The sequence below is a fragment of the Oncorhynchus mykiss genome, chromosome 6 (assembly GCF_057628025.1).
Source record: "Oncorhynchus mykiss isolate SJ-2025 chromosome 6, ASM5762802v1, whole genome shotgun sequence".
NCBI lineage: Eukaryota > Metazoa > Chordata > Actinopteri > Salmoniformes > Salmonidae > Oncorhynchus > Oncorhynchus mykiss.
The window spans coordinates 51,739,323-51,759,076 of NC_143027.1; the positions used below are offsets into that span (position 1 = coordinate 51,739,323).

The following is a 19,754-nucleotide window of genomic DNA, read 5'->3' on the forward strand; positions in this document are numbered from 1 at the left end:
CTGCTTCCAACCTTCCCACGGTTTCTCCCATTTGCCTGTCTCCCCATTTCATTACTGTCTGAATAAAGTACCAAACCACCTAAAACAAAAATGGCAAAAATAATATTAGCATACTTTAAATTCCATCCCTCATAAATCTCAAAATAACAAAGTTCAAAGCATGCCGAATACACCTGACCCATGGATTTCTTTGGAGAGAAAAAATCCCCCCTGCTCATAGGACTAAGCCATGTCAAAATTAGTAAAATCACAGGAAATTAGCTTTAAAACAGTAACATTTTCCTGGGGGAGGACACCCAAGCCCCCCTGCTAGAGGATGTGCCAATGAAATTCACAAAGCAAATCTCACTCTAAGCTTTCTTCAAAAGTTGGCAGCCCTGTATTTGGCTACTTCTCTTCTCCAATTAACTAGCTAATTGTTTGGATTCAAATACCAGCCTAGTTAGATCTTCCTAGATCATCATCTCATGCAAATTCAATGCATCTCATCTACCATCTACTGGACCAAAGGCAGGACCACAATATTCAGAAATGGCAGCAATCTTCATAAGGACTCCTCAGAGGTTTTGCACAGATTAAAACAACCTTGTGTAAGGAGTTTAAGAACAGCCTCTTTCAATACGGGATCCTACAAACAAAATGCAGAAGGCGAGTACGATGAGGTGGTAACCTACAACCTGCCAGTTACTGACTCTGTGGCGCAACGCAAAACTGCATTGGCTTCCAAACTGGATGAAGTTTCTCCTTTGAAAACCCGCCTGGTGTCTTCCTCCAAATATTCTCCCTGGTACACTGAGGAGCTACGCTGTCTCAAAGCAACTGTCCGTCATCTAGAATGATGTATGCGATCTATGCACAACATCAGAAAAAGACTACAAACAGGCCAGACATCCAGACAGGCCAGGCAGCTCGGACATCTTACTACTCCCAACTGATCAGCAATGGCAGTGGTAACTTCCGGGTGCTGTTCTCTACTGTAATCAAGCTCCCCCAACCTGTAAACATCACTGCTACCTCAGCCTCCCCAAAACGGTGCAATAAACACCTTTGCTTCTTCCCAAGCAAAATTGAAAAGATCAATAATACCACCCTACAGTGCCTTGCGAAAGTATTCGGCCCCCTTCAACTTTGCTACCTTTTGCCACATTTCAGGCTTCAAACATAAAGATATAAAACTGTATCTTTTTGTGAAGAATCAACAACAAGTGGGACACAATCATGAAGTGGAACGACATTTATTGGATATTTCAAACTTTTTTAACAAATCAAAAACTGAAAAATTGTCAGTGCAAAATTATTCAGCCTCCTTAAGTTAATACTTTGTAGCGCCACCTTTTGCTGCGATTACAGCTGTAAGTCGCTTGGGGTATGTCTCTATCAGTTTTGCACATCGAGAGACTGACATTTTTTCCCATTCCTCCTTGCAAAACAGCTCGAGCTCAGTGAGGTTGGATGGAGAGCATTTGTGAACAGCAGTTTTCAGTTCTTTCCACAGATTCTCGATTGGATTCAGGTCTGGACTTTGACTTGGCCATTCTAACACCTGGATATGTTTATTTTTGAACCATTCCATTGTAGATTTTGCTTTATGTTTTGGATCATTGTCTTGTTGGAAGACAAATCTCCGTCCCAGTCTCAGGTCTTTTGCAGACTCCATCAGGTTTTCTTCCAGAATGGTCCTGTATTTGGCTCCATCCATCTTCCCATCAATTTTAACCATCTTCCCTGTCCCTGCTGAAGAAAAGCAGGCCCAAACCATGATGCTGCCACCATGTTTGACAGTGGGGATGGTGTGTTCAGCTGTGTTGCTTTTACGCCAAACATAATGTTTTGCATTGTTGCCAAAAAGTTACATTTTGGTTTCATCTGACCAGAGCACCTTCTTCCACATGTTTGGTGTGTCTCCCAGGTGGCTTGTGGCAAACTTTAAACAACACTTTTTATGGATATCTTTAAGAAATGGCTTTCTTCTTGCCACTCTTCCATTAAGGCCAGATTTGTGCAATATTCGACTGATTGTTGTCCTATGGACAGAGTCTCCCACCTCAGCTGTAGATCTCTGCAGTTCATCCAGAGTGATCATGGGCCTCTTGGCTGCATCTCTGATCAGTCTTCTCCTTGTATGAGCTGAAAGTTTAGAGGGACGGCCAGGTCTTGGTAGATTTGCAGTGGTCTGATACTCCTTCCATTTCAATATTATCGCTTGCACAGTGCTCCTTGGGATGTTAAAAGCTTGGGAAATCTTTTTGTATCCAAATCCGGCTTTAAACTTCTTCACAACAGTATCTCGGACCTGCCTGGTGTGTTCCTTGTTCTTCATGATGCTCTCTGCGCTTTTAACGGACCTCTGAGACTATCACAGTGCAGGTGCATTTATACAGAGACTTGATTACACACAGGTGGATTGTATTTATCATCATTAGTCATTTAGGTCAACATTGGATCATTCAGAGATCCTCACTGAACTTCTGGAGAGAGTTTGCTGCACTGAAAGTAAAGGGGCTGAATAATTTTACACGCCCAATTTTTCAGTTTTTGATTTGTTAAAAAAGTTTGAAATATCCAATAAATGTCGTTCCACTTCATGATTGTGTCCCACTTGTTGTTGATTCTTCACAAAAAATACAGTTTTATATCTTTATGTTTGAAGCCTGAAATGAGGCAAAAGGTCGCAAAGTTCAAGGGGGCCGAATACTTTCGCAAGGCACTGTATCATCTCCAGCTCTTGTAGTTGATCTACCCAGTCCTATGATCCCTGAGTCAAGGTTCTCCACCTTCACCACAGTCACTGCAGCTGATGTAACCAAGCTGGTTAGGACAATGAGGCCCACCACTTTCCTACTTGACCCTATCCTCACCTCCTTTCTGAAGACCTGCTTACATGCTCTGGAACCTTTCTTCATGGAAATCATCAACATTTCCCTTACCACTGGATATGTCCCTCCTCAGCTCAAACTCACAGCAGTCACACCAGTACTTAAAAAGCCTGGATCTGACCCTGACAACTTCCAGAACTACAGGCCTATCTCCAACTTGCCCTTCCTGAGTAAGCTACTCAAACGTGCTGTGTCTAGTCAATTCAAAACACCATATGGCCACTCACAACCTACTCAAGCCCTTCCAGTCAGTTTCAGAGCTAGACACAGCACAGACAGTGCCTTGGTAAGGGTCACCAATGAGCTCCTGATGAATGCTGACTCTGGGGCTGCCAGCATCCTCCTATTGCTGGACCTCAGTGCAGCATTTGACACTGTCAGCCAGGCCATTCTGCTGGACAGCATGGAGAAGCTCCTGGGCCTGTCAGAGACTGATAACTCCATGTTTGTAGCCCTCTGCCCTAGTAGGTCAGACACAGTGGTGGTCCATCAGGGGTCCCTCAAGGCTCAGTCATAGGGCCACTACTGTTTTGTATCTACATGCTGCCACTGGGAAATATATTGAGGAAACACGGACTGGGCTTTCACTTTTATGCTGATGACACACAGCAAAAATACAGAGGTCGCCCTGACTGGCATTCCCACTATCATTAAATGACAATTTCCCCGCTGCTCTATTTGAATTTGTACATTAATATGTTAAACATACAGTATCATATGCATTATAAAAGTTTTGAATTGTATCGCTACACACAACTACAAGTGTTTCTGCATCTCACCATTAGAAACAGGCCAGCTGCATTTCCTGGATGTAAGCAAACCACAATATCCAAAATTCATAGCAATTTCAGGACATGGAGAACCTCCTCATGGAGGTGTATCCAACTGATGTGAGAAATATCAAAGTGCCTGTGCTTGTATCCAAAACTTTCAGCCAGAGGATTTCGAAACGTAACTGAAGTCATAACTGATGGAGTTGCCATGTCATCGAATGTTGAAAAGTGATGCTAGTCCATCGATTTTCCCCTTAACTTCAAAGAGGAAGGCATTCGATCAGCCAAAATCAGCATAGCAGAAAAGTAGTCAAGCTGAGGTAACGTAGCTAACGTTACCTAGATAACTACATGTGTTTATCAAAACCAGAATCTAGCTAGCTTTCATAATACGCTGGCTAGACATTCCAAAACATATCAATGTAATTAGCCAGCTGCTATCTGGCGATGTGATTAGTAACTTTGCAAGCTAACTTTAGCTTCTTTAGGTTACGTTAGCTAGCTAACTAACTACCGCAGAGGCTAACGTGACTAATGTTGTGTGTTCTATTTAGAGTCCAATCCCATCAACATCAAAATCAAGCACAACACCAGGAACTAGTGTAAGTCACCTTCTAAAATCGACAAAATCTTTCCATGATGAGTAAATAAATATACTGGTAGTAGGCATAAACATGGTCTGTGTCTTGTCATAGTTGGTGTGTTTACAAGTAGGCTACAACTTCTACTGTAGGTATCTGTATTATGGAGGCTTAGTTGATTGTTTATGCAAGGCTTGAAGTCTAAATTGGAAAAAATGTGATATCAGTAAGGAGGGGATGGTTAGTATGCATGATCTATTGACATGTGGGGGGTGGGTGGATATAGTACCTTGATTGAGTGTGTATTGATGGGTACAAAGTAGTAAAATGTTGGCTTATCACTGACTACAGTGTGTCCTACAGACTAATCCTAATGTTGATGACGATGACCTTGACACAAGCTTTAGTAGTGCAGAGCCTGTAGACCCACTGGATGAAAGCTTTCAGCCTGGAAAAATCTCAAGCTCAACATCATCTGACTTTGAAACAAGCCAGGACAGCCAAAGGTATTTATGAAAGCACAATGACCTTGAAGAAAGCAAAATCACTAATACACTAAACTGTCTACAAGACAAGTGATCCTCAAACTTTTCACACCCTTGCAGTCAGTTCTTTGGCATGGAGAGGGGTTGTTAGCATACTCTTCTAGCCTATTCACTATTGTTGGCAGTGTTTGTCTACTCAACAGCACAACTAGGTGCTCATACACAAAAATACACAACTAAACGGTCTACAAGTCAAGACCCGCTTCAACACTTTTTGCTAATAGCCCATCTCAAAGCCCCATTATTGACTGAGTAAACAACAAACACATACCAGTCTATTGTACCCTTTTTTGTTTACAGATGAACATGGTTTATTGTATGGTTACACATCTTCATGATCAGTCTTCATGTATTTCCAGGAATGTTGGAAGTACATGCAAATCTTCTGAAAGAGGTCAAAGCAGTGGGTGGTGAAGAACATCGCCACAGCGCCAACACCTGCTAAACCAGCTGCCATTATCCAACACAAGAGGTTCACCAGCTAAAGAACATTTTGTAACCTGCTTGGAACATTGAACCGACACAACATCCATATTCAGTTTGACTGATGTTGTAGTATAATATAGAATACTTACTATGCTCACAACTGTGGTATACACGGAGTGTACAAAACATTAAGAACACCTGCTCTTTCCCATGACATAGACTGACCAGGTGAAAGCTATAATCCCTTATTGAGGTCACTTGTTAAATCCACTTCAAATCAGTGTAGATGAAAGGGAGGAGTCAGGTTAAAGAAGGATTTTTAAGCCATGAGACAATTGAAACATGTATTGTGTATGTGTGCCATTCTGAGACTATGGCAAGACAAAATATTTAAAGTGCCTTTGAATGGGGTATGGTAGGTAGTTTTTGCTGTTTTTTTAATGCTCAACAGTTTGCAGTGTGTATCAAGAATGGTCCATCACCCAAAGTACATCCAGCCAACTTGACACAACTGTGGGAAGCGTAGGGCCCCACAGTGGAGGCGTCATAAAACCTAGCGGTCAAACAGGGAAATGGTTCTAATCGTTTTTTAACCATCCATAGGGAATTTTAGAAACACTTCAAATGATTTTTTTTTCATGTATGCTTACCCTGATAGAAGTCACCTTGTCCTAGAGAGATTTACACGGTTATCAAAACATCACAGAAGGGTAAGCCTACACAAAACACAGCCCTTATTTTAAGTGTTTTTAAAATCCCCTATGGGAAAACTACTAGGACCATTTCCTTGTTTGACCGCTAGGTTTAATGGGTCACACTGTGGTATTCTATTGGAGTCAACATGGGCCAGCATCCCTGTGGAATGCTTTTGACGCCTTGTAGAATCCATTTCCAAGGGCTAACTGTTGTATATATGAATATAAGTGTTTTATATCAGCTTTTTTTAAACAAGTGTACTGACAAGTGAATAAATGATTCCAGCTGCATCAGAAAGCAATAAAGTGTTGACTTCAATTTCTGGATCAATTCATTGTGATATTCATGAAACGTGTTTGGATAAATTAGCTTCAATCTTACTGCTAAAACAAATGATGCAGGGAGTTGGTGGGTCATTTCAACTTACATTTGTTGGCAAGTAAACATGCTTCAATAAAACAATAGATTAGTCTGTCTAACCACGAGTAAAGTCACACCGTATTATTATTATTTTTTTTATGACAGCTGTGATGGAAAGAGGAAGTTTCAGTACAATTCTATAAATGCCTACAGATAATTTGTTAATTTGACATGGTGGGATCTTTTTTGTCTGTAAAATGTATTATGAGAGAAATGGCGGTGGAAAAGCCTTTATGCGCAAATACTAATATAATAACCATCACCATCAAAGCTAACTTGGAGTCTCGTGATATGGTGTGCGATCCTTCCACTACGACTTGGGAAGCCATGCAGTTTATTAGGTTACAGATGACATAAATTACGATGAACTTCACAGTGTTGAAAGTGCACACTATGTGCTTGATGCTCCTTTCAAATAAATATCAAGGGTCTTATTCTGGTGACATGATGATCGATGCTTGACTGCCATTTGGCAAATATTCTCGCTCTTATCCATAATAATATCATAACGTAGACTAACCTACCCGCACTGTATCTGCGAGCTGTTGGCTATAGCGAATCTCCCAAGACCAGTGTAGGCACATTTGCTATATTTTTGAGACAAAACATATAAATCTAATCTGTAGAGTTGAAAATGCGATGGAAACACATTGAACTTCAGATTTTTATTTGGTACATGCAAACACGGCAACAAGTCAGTTTGGTAGACACACCACTGGAGGGAAAAACGTTCTTTATGCAGATTTTTTGAGATTTGCATGAAAACCTGTCGCCAATTGGATGGAAACATGGGTAATATAGCAAATAAGTAGACATGGCTTGTATTCAAGACAACGTTTATTTGCTCAGGAGACCGAGGTGAGTTTACACAGCAGTATCCAGGAATAGTTCCTGTATAGAAATGTATGACATATACAGTGCCTTCAGAAAGTATTCACACAACTTTTTCCACATTATGTTGTGTTACAGCCTGAATTTGTCTTCACTGGCCTACACACAATACCTCATAATGTTAAAGTGGAAAAATGTAATTTACAAATTATTTACAAATGAGCTGAAAAGTCTTGAGTCAATAAGTATTCAACCCCTTTGTTATGGCAAGCCTAAATAAGTTCAGGAGTATGCTTAACAAGTCACATAATAAGTTGCATAGACTCACTCTGTGTGCAATAATAGTGTTCAACATGATTTTTGAATAGCTACCTCATCTCTGTACCCCACACATACAATTATCTGTAAGGTCCCTCAGTCGAGCAGTGAATATCAAACACGGATTCAAACACAAAAACCAGCAAAGTAGTCCAATGCCTCGCAAAGAAGGGCACCTAGAGTAAAAATAAAAAAGCAGACATTGAATATCCCTTTGAGCACGGTGAAGTTATTATTTACACTTTGGATGGTGTATCAATACACCCAGTCACTACAAAGATACAGGCGTCCTTCCAAACTCAGTTGCCTGAGAGGAAGGAAACCGCTTCAGGATTTCACCTTGAGGCCCAATAGTGACTTTAAACAGTTACAGAGTGTAATGGCTGTGATTGGAGACAACTGAGCATAGATCAACAACTTTGTAGTTACTCCACAATACTAACCTAATTGACAGAGTGAAAAGAAGGAAACTTGTACAGAATAAATGGATGGATCCTGTTTGCAACAAAGCACTAAAGTAATACCGCAATTTACTTTTTGTCCTGAATACAAAGTGTTGTGTTGAGGGAAAATGCTATACAACAGCCTCCCGAGTGGCACATTGGTCTAAGGTGTCACGACAGACCCAGGTTCGATCCCAGGCTGTGTCAGAGCCAGGCGTGACCAGGAGACCCATGAGGCGGCGCTCACTTGGCCCAGCGTCATCCAGGTTAGGGCCCAGCATTTGACTGGCCGGGATATCCTTGTCACATTGCGCTCTAGCGACTCCTTGTGGCGGGCCGGACACCTGCAAGCTGACTTCAGTCACCAGCTGTACCGTGTTTCCTCCGACACATTGGTGCGGCTGGCTTCCGGATTAAGAGAGCAGCGTGTCAAGAAACAGAGCGGCTTGGCAGGTGGATCCATGGCTCTCGACCTTCGTCTCTCCCGAGTCCATAGGGGAGTTCAAGCGATGGGACAAGACTAACTTCCAATTGGATATCACAAAATTGGGATGAAAAAAGGGGTAAAAGTTCAAATATATAAAACAATGTTTTATATCCAATTCAACACATTACTGAGTACCACTCTCCATATTTTCAAGCATAGTAGTGGCTGCATCATGTTATGGGCATGCTTGTAATTGTTAAGGATAAAAAAAAGAAACAGAATGGCGCTAAACACAGGCAAAATCCTAGAGGAAAACCTGGTTTAGCCTGCTTTCTACCTGACAATGGGAGATTAATTCAACTTTCAGCAGGACAATAACCTAAAACACAAGGCAAAATCTACACTGGAGTTGGTTACCAAAAGACAGTGAATGTTCCCGAGTACAGTTTTCACTTAAATCTACATCTATGGCAAGACCTGAAAATGGTTGTCTAGCAATGATCAACAACCAATTTGACCAAGCTTGAAGAAATTTGAAAAGAATAATGAGCAAACGTTGTGTGTGGAAAGATCTGAGACTTATCCAGACAGACTCACAACTGTAATAGCTGCTCAAGGTGCTTCTACAAAGTATTGACTCAGGGGTGTGAATACTTATAGTACATATACCATAGTATGTGGAAACCCCTTTAAATTAGTGGATTTGGCAATTTCAGCCACACCTTTGCCGACAGGAGTATAAAATCGGGCACACCTTTCACATCTCCTCTTGCGAGTCATCAACTTCTTAGTAGCCAAGCAGTATTGTCTGTGAGAGAAAGATGAAAACGCTATTAGATATTCATGGGCAATTGTTGTGTAATGTCTGTATTCCTACTGTAGCAGCATGGTGTAGAATATGAGACAACCCACAGACACACATTAGCTAGCTCGCTACAAACCACAGGTATAGTTACTCCAAGACGAATATGAGTCATAAAGACCCAAAGTCATTATATGAAACACCAACACATTTCTCCAGTGTTGCTCTAATGAGAGGCACTGAGGCTAGCTAGGCTAGTTAGCTAACTAGCTATAAATGTTAGACTACAGTACATTTTAAATATAGCAAACAAAGCTAACTTGCTAAACTTGGCTAGTTTGGCTTGTAGGGGTACTAGCAAGCCATGTTATGGCCGAATCCATCACCAAATTGTACTGTACAACACTTCCTTGTGTAAAATGAGGTTATATTGCTAGCTAGCTAACAACAGCAAAATAACTTACTTGTTTTTAATTTGACCTACTGAGTCCTGGTTCAGCTGGTCTAGGAAGCAGTCACAGCTTGCTGGTCTCGCAATTATTTTTCTTGACGTTTCAACTCCTCTTCAGTGTGTTCCGGTTCAAATAAAATAGGGCTGTATGTTCCTATGTCCATTTTTTTTTATTAAAATGTGTTGTTGTCGTCCAGCTCTTCTTGGAAAGAGGAATCATCAGTAGCAGCCATTATAGCTAATTATTTTGTAATCTCGGATAGAAAATGCGCGGTAACATAGCTCCAGTGAACCTATAAACTAGTAATGCACCCCTTTTTTGAAAAGCCTGCCTTTGAAGGTGGGAACAAGGAAGTAGGGCTCCTGTCAGGTTGTACTCTTGACAAAACCAGGGAAAATGAGTAAACCTAAATATCCTGCAATGTCTCTATTGAACAAGAACAAACACGCTGTTAGCGCGATCGTGCAAACCGGTGAAACACAAAGGCCACAATAATTGCTGCAAAACATGACTCCATTCATTTTTAGATCAGACAGCAGGTTTAAGAGGGTGTGAACGATGCTGAATGGGTGTAGACAAGGAGCTCTCCAATAGGTGCACCAAAACATTCAAAAGGCAATTTTCTCAAAAGTGAGGTTACAAGTTCATCAACTTTAAAAGCAGAATTACTTTCCCATTCATCCTCAACTGTAGTGTATGATATACCATTTTCTAGCTCCGAGTCTCTACTTTTATCCAATGTAAAAAACACCATTTCAACTTTTGCTACATAAGACCGAATCGAGTCGGCATTGACATTGAAATCCTGGTTCACAGCTACCAAGCTATCCACAACTCTGGACCCAAAAATCTGTCTTCGCTCCTGCAGGTCCATCCTTCGCTCCTGCAGGTCCATCTCCCTTCAGCAGCCCCACAGCGGACTAAAAACTATGGGTGACAGGGCTTTCAGTTGTGTGGATCCTCATTACAATCACTGTCAGGACAGCTCAGCTAAAGATTGAGTTTTTCTGAAAAGCTTTCAAGGACCTACACTATACAGTTTTTTCTATTTATTTATTTTAACCTTTTTTTTTTAACTAGGCAAGTCAGTTAAGAACAAATTCTTATTTTCAATGACGGCCTAGGAACAGGGGCAGAACGACAGATTTGTACCTTGTCAGCTCGGGGATTCGAACTTGCAACCTTTCGGTTACCACTAGTCTACCCTGCCGCACAGTTGAAGCCGTAATGTTACATACACCTTAGCCAAATACATTTAAACTCAGTTTTTCACAATTCCTGACATTTAATCCTAGTAAAAATGCCCTGTTTTAGGTCAGATAGGATCACTACTTTATTTTAAGAATGTGAAATGTCAGAATAATAGTAGAGAGAATGATTTATTTCAGCTTTTATTCCTATTATCACATTCCCAGTGGGTCAGAAGTTTACATACACTCAATTAGTATTTGATAGCATTGCCTTTGAATTGTTTAACTTGAGTCAAACGTTTTGAGTAGCATTCCACAAGCTTCCCACAACAATTTGGGTGACTTTTGGTATATTCCTCCTGACAGAGCTGGTGTAACTGAATCAGGTTTGTTGGTCTCCTTGCTCGCACACGCTTTTTTAATTCTGCCCACAAATATTCTATGGGACTGAGGTCAGGACTTTGTGATTGCCACTCCAATACCTTGACTTTGTTGTCTTTAAACTGTTTTGCCACAACTTCGGAAGTATGCTTGGGGTCATTGTCCATTTGGAAGACCCATTTGCGACCAAGCTTTAACTTCCTGACTGATGTCTTGAGATGTTGCTTCAATATATCCACATAATTTTCTTGCCTCATGATGCCATCTATTTTGTGAAGTGCACCAGTCCCTCCTGCAGCAAAGCACCCCCACAACATGACGCTGCCACCCCCGTGCTTCACGGTTGGGATGGTGATCTTCAGCTTGCAAGCGTCACCCTTTTTCCTCCAATTATGACCAAACAGTCCTATTTTTGTTTCATCAGACCAGAGGACATTTCTCCAAAAAGTACAATCTTTGTCCCCATGTGCATTTGCAAACATTAGTCTGGCTTATTTTAAATGGCAGTTTTGGAGCAGTGGTTTCTTCCTTGCTCAGCGGCCTTTCAGGTTATGTCGATATAGGACTTGTTTTACTGTGGATATAGATACTTTTGTACCTGTTTCCTCCAGCATCTTCACAAGGTCCTTTGTTGTTGTTCTGGGATTGATTTGCACTTTTTGCACCAAGTACGTTCATCTCTAGGAGACACAATGAGTCTCCTTCCTGAGCGGTATGACGGCTGCGTGGTCCCATGGTGTTTATACTTGCGTACTATTGTTTGTTCAGACGAACGTGGTACCTTTAGGCATTTGGAAATTGCTCCCAAGGATGAAACAGACTTGTGGAGGTCTACAATGTTTTTTCTGAGGTATTTTGATGTTCCCATGATGTCAAGCAAAGAGGCACTGAGTTTGAAGGTAGGTCTTGAAATACATCCACAGGTACACCTCCAATTGACTCAAATGATGTCAATTAGCCTATCAGAAGCTTCTAAAGCCATGACATCATTTTCTGGAATTTCCCAAGCTGTTTAAAAAGGCACAGTCAAATTACCCACTGGAATTGTGATACAGTGAATTCTAAGTTAAATAATCTGTCTGTAAACAATTGTTGGAAAAATTACTTCTGTCATGCACAAACACAAAGTAGATGTTCTAACCGACTTGACAAAACTATAGTTTGTTAACAAGACATTTAAGGAGTGGTTGAAAAACAAATTTTAATGACTCCAACCACGGTGTATGTAAACTTCTGACTTCAACTGTATATACAAAAGTGGAGGCTGTTATTGCATAAAAATGGGGCACCAACTCCATATTAATGCCCATGATTTTGGAATGAGATGTTCGACGAGCAGGTGTCCACACACTTTAGTCATGTAGTGTATGTTTATTCTGTTCTTCTGTCCACCAGATCTGACAACACCTGTAAATGGCTTTGATTGTTGTCTGCTTACAATGTTCTGTGTTTTGGATTGTTTTTATTATCAATTAATACATTTTCTTAAGTGCAATGGATGTGAGAAAAGCACTTAACAAATTAATTGAATTATCATTACTATCATTAACTAGCTGTCAGTAATTATTCTAAAATTCTAAGTAACTTAATAGCCAATAGCTGCCAATAACTTACTGTACTTTCACAGAACTTTAATGATTACAAGATAGCTTAACATTAGTTTACAACTACTAAGCATTATTTGTGGTGAGCACACCAGGGACATCCTCAGCCACGCTCAAGGTCCTAAACGATATCATAACCGCCATCGATAAAAGACAATACTGTGCAGCCGTCTTCATTGACCTGGCCAAGGCTTTCGACTCTGTCAATCACCACATCCTCATCGGCAGACTCGATAGCCTTGGTTTCTCAAATGATTGCCTCGCCTGGTTCACCAACTACTTCTCTGATAGAGTTCAGTGTGTCAAATCGGAGGGCCTGTTGTCTGGGCCTCTGGCAGTCTCTTAGGGGCGCCACAGGGTTCAATTCTTGGACCGACTCTCTTCTCTGTATACATCAATGATGTCGCTCTTGCTGCTGGTGAGTCTCTGGTCCACCTCTATGCAGACGACATCATTCTGTGTACTTCTGGCCCTTCTTTGGACACTGTGTTAACAACCCTCCAGGCGAGCTTCAATGCCATACAACTCTCCTTCCGCGGCCTCCAATTGCTCTTAAATACAAGTAAAACTAAATGCATGCTCCTCAACCGATCGCTGCCCGCACCTGCCCGCCTGGCCAACATCACTACTCTGGACGGTTCTGACTAAGAATATGTGGACAACTACAAATACCTAGGTGTCTGGTTAGACTGTAAACTCTCCTTCCAGACTCACATCAAACATCTCCAATCCAATGAAATCTAAAATTGGCTTCCTATTTCGCAACAAAGCATCCTTCACTCATGCTGCCAAACATACCCGTGTAAAACTGTAAAACTACCGATCCTCGACTTCGGCGATGTCATTTACAAAATAGCCTCCAATACCCTACTCAATAAATTGGATGGAGTCTATCACAGTGCAATCCGTTTTGTCACCAAAGCCCCATATACTACCCACCACTGCGACCTGTATGCTCTCGTTGGCTGGCCCTCGCTTCGTACTCGTCGCCAAACTCACTGGCTCCAGGTCATCTACAAGACCCTGCTAGTCCCCCCTTATCTCAGATCGCTGGTCACCATAGCAGCACCCACCTGTAGCACACGCTCCAGCAGGTATATCTCTCTGGTCACCCCCAAAACCAATTCTTCCTTTGGCCGCCTCTCCTTACAGTTCTCTGCTGCCAATGACTGGAACGAAGTACAAACATTTCTGAAACTGGAAACAATTATCTCCCTCACTAGCTTTAAGCACCAGTTGTCAGAGCAGCTCACAGATCACTGCACCTGTACATAGCCCATCTATAATTTAGCCCAAACAACTACCTCTCCCCTTACTGTATTTATTTACTTTGCTCCTTTGCACCCCATTATTCCTATCTCTACCTTGCACATTCTTCCACTGCAAATCTACCATTCCAGTGTGTTACTTGCTATATTGTATTTACTTCGCCACCTTGGCCATTTTTGTGTTCTTTTTTTTTGCCTTTACCTACCTCCCTTATCTCACCTCATTTGCTCACATTGTATATATACTTATTTTTCTACTGTATTACTGACTGTATGTTTGTTTTCCTCCATGTGTAACTCTGTGTTGTTGTATGTGTCAAACTGCTTTGCTTTATCTTGGCCAGGTCGTAATTGTAAATGACAACTTGTTCTCAACTTGCCTACCTGGTTAAATAAAGGTGAAATAAAAATAAATAAAAAATCCTCAACATCTTGGTTGACAACCACTTGACCTTGCTGCCACACCATCAGGTCAGTGGACGTGACAGATCTGCCACAGTAGGTTACTGTGCATTTTACCATAACTACTTGCAGCAAGCGGACAGTAAATTATTGACCAATGCAAATTACCTTCCTGGTGACCAACTGCCATTAAGTTACTAAAACTGCAACTTGTCACAAGTTCTTACACAGAGTGAACTGGTACAACACTTCCAATAACAGTTGGCACAAATAAACATTTTAGACCATGCCCCCAAATATGCTAATGAGCCCCCACCAGAATACTGCCCCACCTACATTTCAAAGTGCTGTAATGATTGTACCAATTAGGTTCCTCTACAGGGGGATTCCTTGTGAGAGGGTTCAAAAAAGGTAACAATTCTAAATATGTTTTGATTGATTGTAATGGTTTATTTGTTGAAATTGCAATTTTATAATTGTACCGTGCAGTTTTTTTATTCTTGGTGTTTTCTTTGGAATGTTAATTTTCTTGATTGTGAAGATGTTTGTACTCAGGGCACCATTGTGAATGAGACCCTAGTCTCCCATTAATAAATACAAGTAAAATAAATAAATAAATAAATAAATAAATAGCATTCAATACACTGCTCTATGTTGTAGAAATTGGGCCAAAACAAAAGGTGGTAAAGCCAAAGATATTGATATTAACTTAAGATATGTCATCTGCATTATTTACAGTGGGTGCAAATGAACACAGTGGGCAGAACAAACAAGGAGGTGGGCAGTCAAATCTGAGCTAGGGAGATCCTATTGGTGTATTTTAGCATGCATTTGCACATTTCTGTTAGGGAACACCGACTCTGAAGTGCACGTGTGCAAGTCGCCCTTGCACTTCTAAACAACACCATTTTTTGAAACTTTGGCAAAGGGTCAAGTCTACAAAACTTTATGTACTCTGTTCATAAGTAACATATTATAGTTTTGGAAACAAACTGTATTGAGATTGAATGTTTCTTTAATGAGAAAATGTGCAGAATATCGGTCAAATTACATCCCTCTCCATCTCCCACTGTCCGCCACTGGATTTCCGCTCATCACCATATTAGGTGGTGAGAGGAAGTTCCAACCGTAAATGTGTTTACCCTTTCATCATTCTATCCCACATCAGGTAACTGATGCAAACAGTAGAATCAGATTTAAACAACAGATAAAAATACACCGTATGGAACAGCGGGGACTGTGAATAGACACACACAAAAGATAGACACGCATACACACACAAGCGCTAGCACATGCACTCCACACACACGTACATTGTAATATTATTGTATTGTGGTATTATACATTTTGTATTGTAGATATGTAGTGGCGTAATAATGTTATATGATGTACTGTTTTATATTTAGTTTTACATGTAATGCAAGTGCCTTAATGTGTTTGGACCCCAGGAAGAGTAGCTGTTTTGGCAGCAGCTAATTCTATGGTAAAGCTAGCTAGCTGCATTTTCCTTTGAAGCTAACTGGTTAGTCAGCTCCTACCTAGCATAAAACTAACGTAGCAAACATTTAAACATTAATTTCTGTCAAAATATTGCAACCAAACATTGTCATATGGATTCAATTGTAATCATACCATTTCAATATCAAAATGGCGGTGTGATAAAAATATTCTCAGTAATGATGAAGTAGCCTATCATGCTGAGCAATTAGCCAAAATGTAGTTTCACCCCCATTTTGAAACAAGTAAATCACCAACGTTGGTTAAATTAATTGAATATCCATTTAGTTTGTTTTTTTCTTCGGTTTTACACAAACTGTGGGAGGTTGTAGGAAGTTGTAGTTTACAACAGGCAAATATTCAACAACGTTTAGGACAGAAAACATGGTAATTAACTACAAGGACCACAATCCATTGCGCCTACAGATGCCTGAACTTGCCAGGGCACAGACCACATGCGAGGAAGTGTATTAGCATATAGCTAGCATCTGCTATGGAAATTCATTAGTACTTATTAGCATCTGCTAGCATTTTTTTTTTTACAGCCGGTGATTGGGGGGGGGGGGGGGTTTTGCATAAAAAAAAGTGACCCCTTGTTCTGCAACGTAAGTAATACCTTATACCCCAGTATGGCACAAGGACAGTAAAAAAAGGTATGAAAATCTGGATACCACCCAACCCTACCAGCAACTTTACTTACCTGGCGACATTGCTGTAGTACTTTTACAGAGTAAATGTTGAGTTTTTGAGGATTATTTGAAGGGTCTTACCTGAAGACAGTACTAGAGGAATATTTTAGCAGTATTACCTAAAGACGGAGGTGTAGTACTTGAGAAAGCCCAGCAGCAGCTCTCCCAGTGAGGCCTGGTTAGAGGAGGAGTAGGGGGGGATGTCTCTCGGACCCTCAGGCACACGGTGGATATCCATGGATGGACTAAAACACTCCTGAAACAGCAGGGGTGTATTCATTAGTCACACGGTTGCAAAACATTCTGCAGCTAAAACAGGTTCTGCAACATCAAGCAAAAGATGTTGAGTTCCGTTGAGTTCGTAAACAACGTTTTGTGCGTCACATTGCAGAACGTTCGGTATTAAACGATTTCCTTGCAAAATGTTTTACAACGCTGTGTCTTATTTTTAATGAATATGCCCCAGGGATTTAACATGACCTCATCAAACAGGGACAGACCATCATCCTACAGGTACAGATGACATTGTTTGTGTTTCCATGCTCAGACGTTGCATCAAACAATTATTGCGTGCCACGTCATCGACCAGATTGCCATAACCTATGATGCGGATACATAAATGATCTATCCAGGCATTGTAAGATCTGGCATGTATCAGCAAAGTTTGAGCAAGGGAATACAACACTAATTACACTGGGACATATGGCATTATCACAGAGGAACAGATGACACTATCACACAGGGACAGATGACGCTATCACACAGGAACAGATGACATCATCACACATCATATGTTGTAAATTACACCATCATATCAGGGCTTTTGAGAAATTTACCGGACCATATGCATCAGGTGCGTAACGTGATTAGGGCATCCATCCACGGTGCTCAGTATGACAGAAATCACATGCAACTCGAGGATGCAACGACATGCTTCCTTCTTACTGGATACCGATGCGCACTTTGAAGATGTTAGAAAAACTGCCACATTTACTTTTCCTCAGCTAACAAGACGAGTAACCGACAGAAAAGTCACTAGCATATCTAATATCCCCATAGTAGAAAAGTTGACCTATTCTATTGGTCAGCTTGTTGTTCTGTGCAAGAAAGAAATAGCCTATTCCTAACAGACTCTGGCTACATTATTTGTATTTTTTTAAAGCATTGAGGCTGATGTAATAGATCAGAACATTTAGCTTAATATGTTGATAAACTATTATTTATTCACATTATAAGCGCAGCAATGCGCACAAGGCAGTAGGCTATGCGTGAATGTTCGTTCCATAATGCAATTTGCAAGAAAACACTATTGTCGAAAGTGCACCGAAAATACAAGCGGTTTAGTGACAGAGATGAAAATGTCCGCTAGAAATTTTGAAAGAGGGGAGATCTGGAGATGCAACTAGCAGGGGTTGCTAATATGACCAGTATTGCGCCTTTGGCTACTGGAAACTGAAAGAAAGTTCACTTGAAAATCAATAGAACATGAGAGAAATATGCTACCGGTTTCAATGGTTTATGGAAGTCTTTATAAAATACACTGAACAAAAATACAAATGCAACATTCCACAATTTCAAAGATTTTACTGAGTTACAGGTCATATAAGGAAATCAGTTCATTTGAATTAATTAATTAGGCCCTAATCTGTGGATTACACATGACTGGGAATACAGATATGCATCTGTTGGTTACAGATACCTTAAAACAAAGGAAGGGGCGAGGATCAGAAAACCAGTCAGTATCCGTTATGAACACCATTTGTCTCACCACATTTGTCTCACCACATGTCCTTCGCATAAAGTTGATCAGGATTGTGGTCTGTGGAATGTTGTCCCACTCCTCTTCAATGGCTGTGCGAAAATGCTGAATATTGGTGGGAACTGTACGACGATGTTGTACACGTCGATCCAGAGCATCCCGAACATGCTCAATGGGTGACATGTCTGGCGAATATGCAGCTCATGGAAGAACAGACATTTTCAACTTCCAGGAATTGTGTACAGATCATTTCGACATGGGCCGTGCATTATCATGCTGAAACATGAGGTTATGGCGGTGGATGAATGGCACGACAATGGGCCTCAGGATCTCGTCAAGGTGTCTCTGCATTCAAATTGCCATGGATAAAATGCAATTGTGTTCATTGCCTGTAGCTTATGACTGCCCATACCATAACCCCACCATGGGGCACTCTGTTCACAATATTGACATCAGCAAACCGGTCGCCCACACGACGCCATGGTAACCAGGATTAATCCGTAAAGAGCACACTTCTCTAGCGTGCCAGTGGCCATCGAAGGTGAGCATTTGCCCACTGAAGTCAGATGAGCTTCCCTGTCACGGTTTCTGACAGTTTGTAGTACAGAAATTCTTCAGTTGTGCAAACGTCGTTTTATCAGCTGTCCGGTTGGCTGGTCTCAGACGATCCCGGAGGTGAAGAAGCCATATGTAGAGGTCATGGGTTGGCGTGGTTACACGTGGTCTGTGTTTATGAGGCCGGTTGGACGTACTGCCAAATTCTCACAAACAACGTTTGTGGTAGATTTCTCTGGCAAAAGCTCTGGTGGACATTCCTGCAGTCAGCATGCCAATTGCATGCTCCCTCAAAATTTGAGACATCTGTGAAAAAACTGCCCATTTTAGAGTGGCCTTTTATTGTTCCCAGCACAAGGTGCAAGTATGTAATGATCATGCTATTTAATCAGCTTCTTGAAATGCCACACCTGTCAGGTGGATGGATCATTTTGGCAAAGGAGAAATGCTCACTAACAGGGATGCAAGCAAATTTCTGCACAACATTTTTGAGAAATAAGCTTTTTGTGCGTTTCGAAAATGTCTGGGAACTTTACACCTTGCGTTTTTATTTTTGTTCAGTATAATTGCCTCCACGTTTGTATTGTCATATTTTACTTTGAAGCAAGGTAAGACATGCCTAATTATATGAAGTAAAACGTTCAGGTTTCAAACAACTAAGTTTTCAAAATACATATTGCATCCAGATCATTGCAAAGTAGTGTGTGACATGCCTTTCTTACTGTTGCATATAGGCAATGAATGAGATTATAAAAGCACGTTTCACTCCAGCAGCAACAAATTAGTTGTTTGAAAAGCTGTAGCAGCAGCTCGCGCGCT

General features: G+C 41.0%; 1 protein-coding gene across 2 annotated transcripts in view; it reads right to left on the reverse strand.

Annotated features, from left to right (window-relative positions):
• tent2 (terminal nucleotidyltransferase 2) overlaps window positions 1-19,754 on the reverse strand; it is a 44,208-nt gene that overhangs the window by 10,364 nt on the left and 14,090 nt on the right. For both annotated transcript variants that reach the window (XR_016496748.1, XM_021606785.3), the window contains one exon: window positions 16,741-16,877. Coding sequence is in view for 1 of the 2 variants with exons in the window: in XM_021606785.3 (XP_021462460.3) it covers window positions 16,741-16,877 (137 nt within the window). In the remaining variant the exon portion in view is untranslated. The remainder of the gene's footprint in view (window positions 1-16,740; window positions 16,878-19,754) is intronic.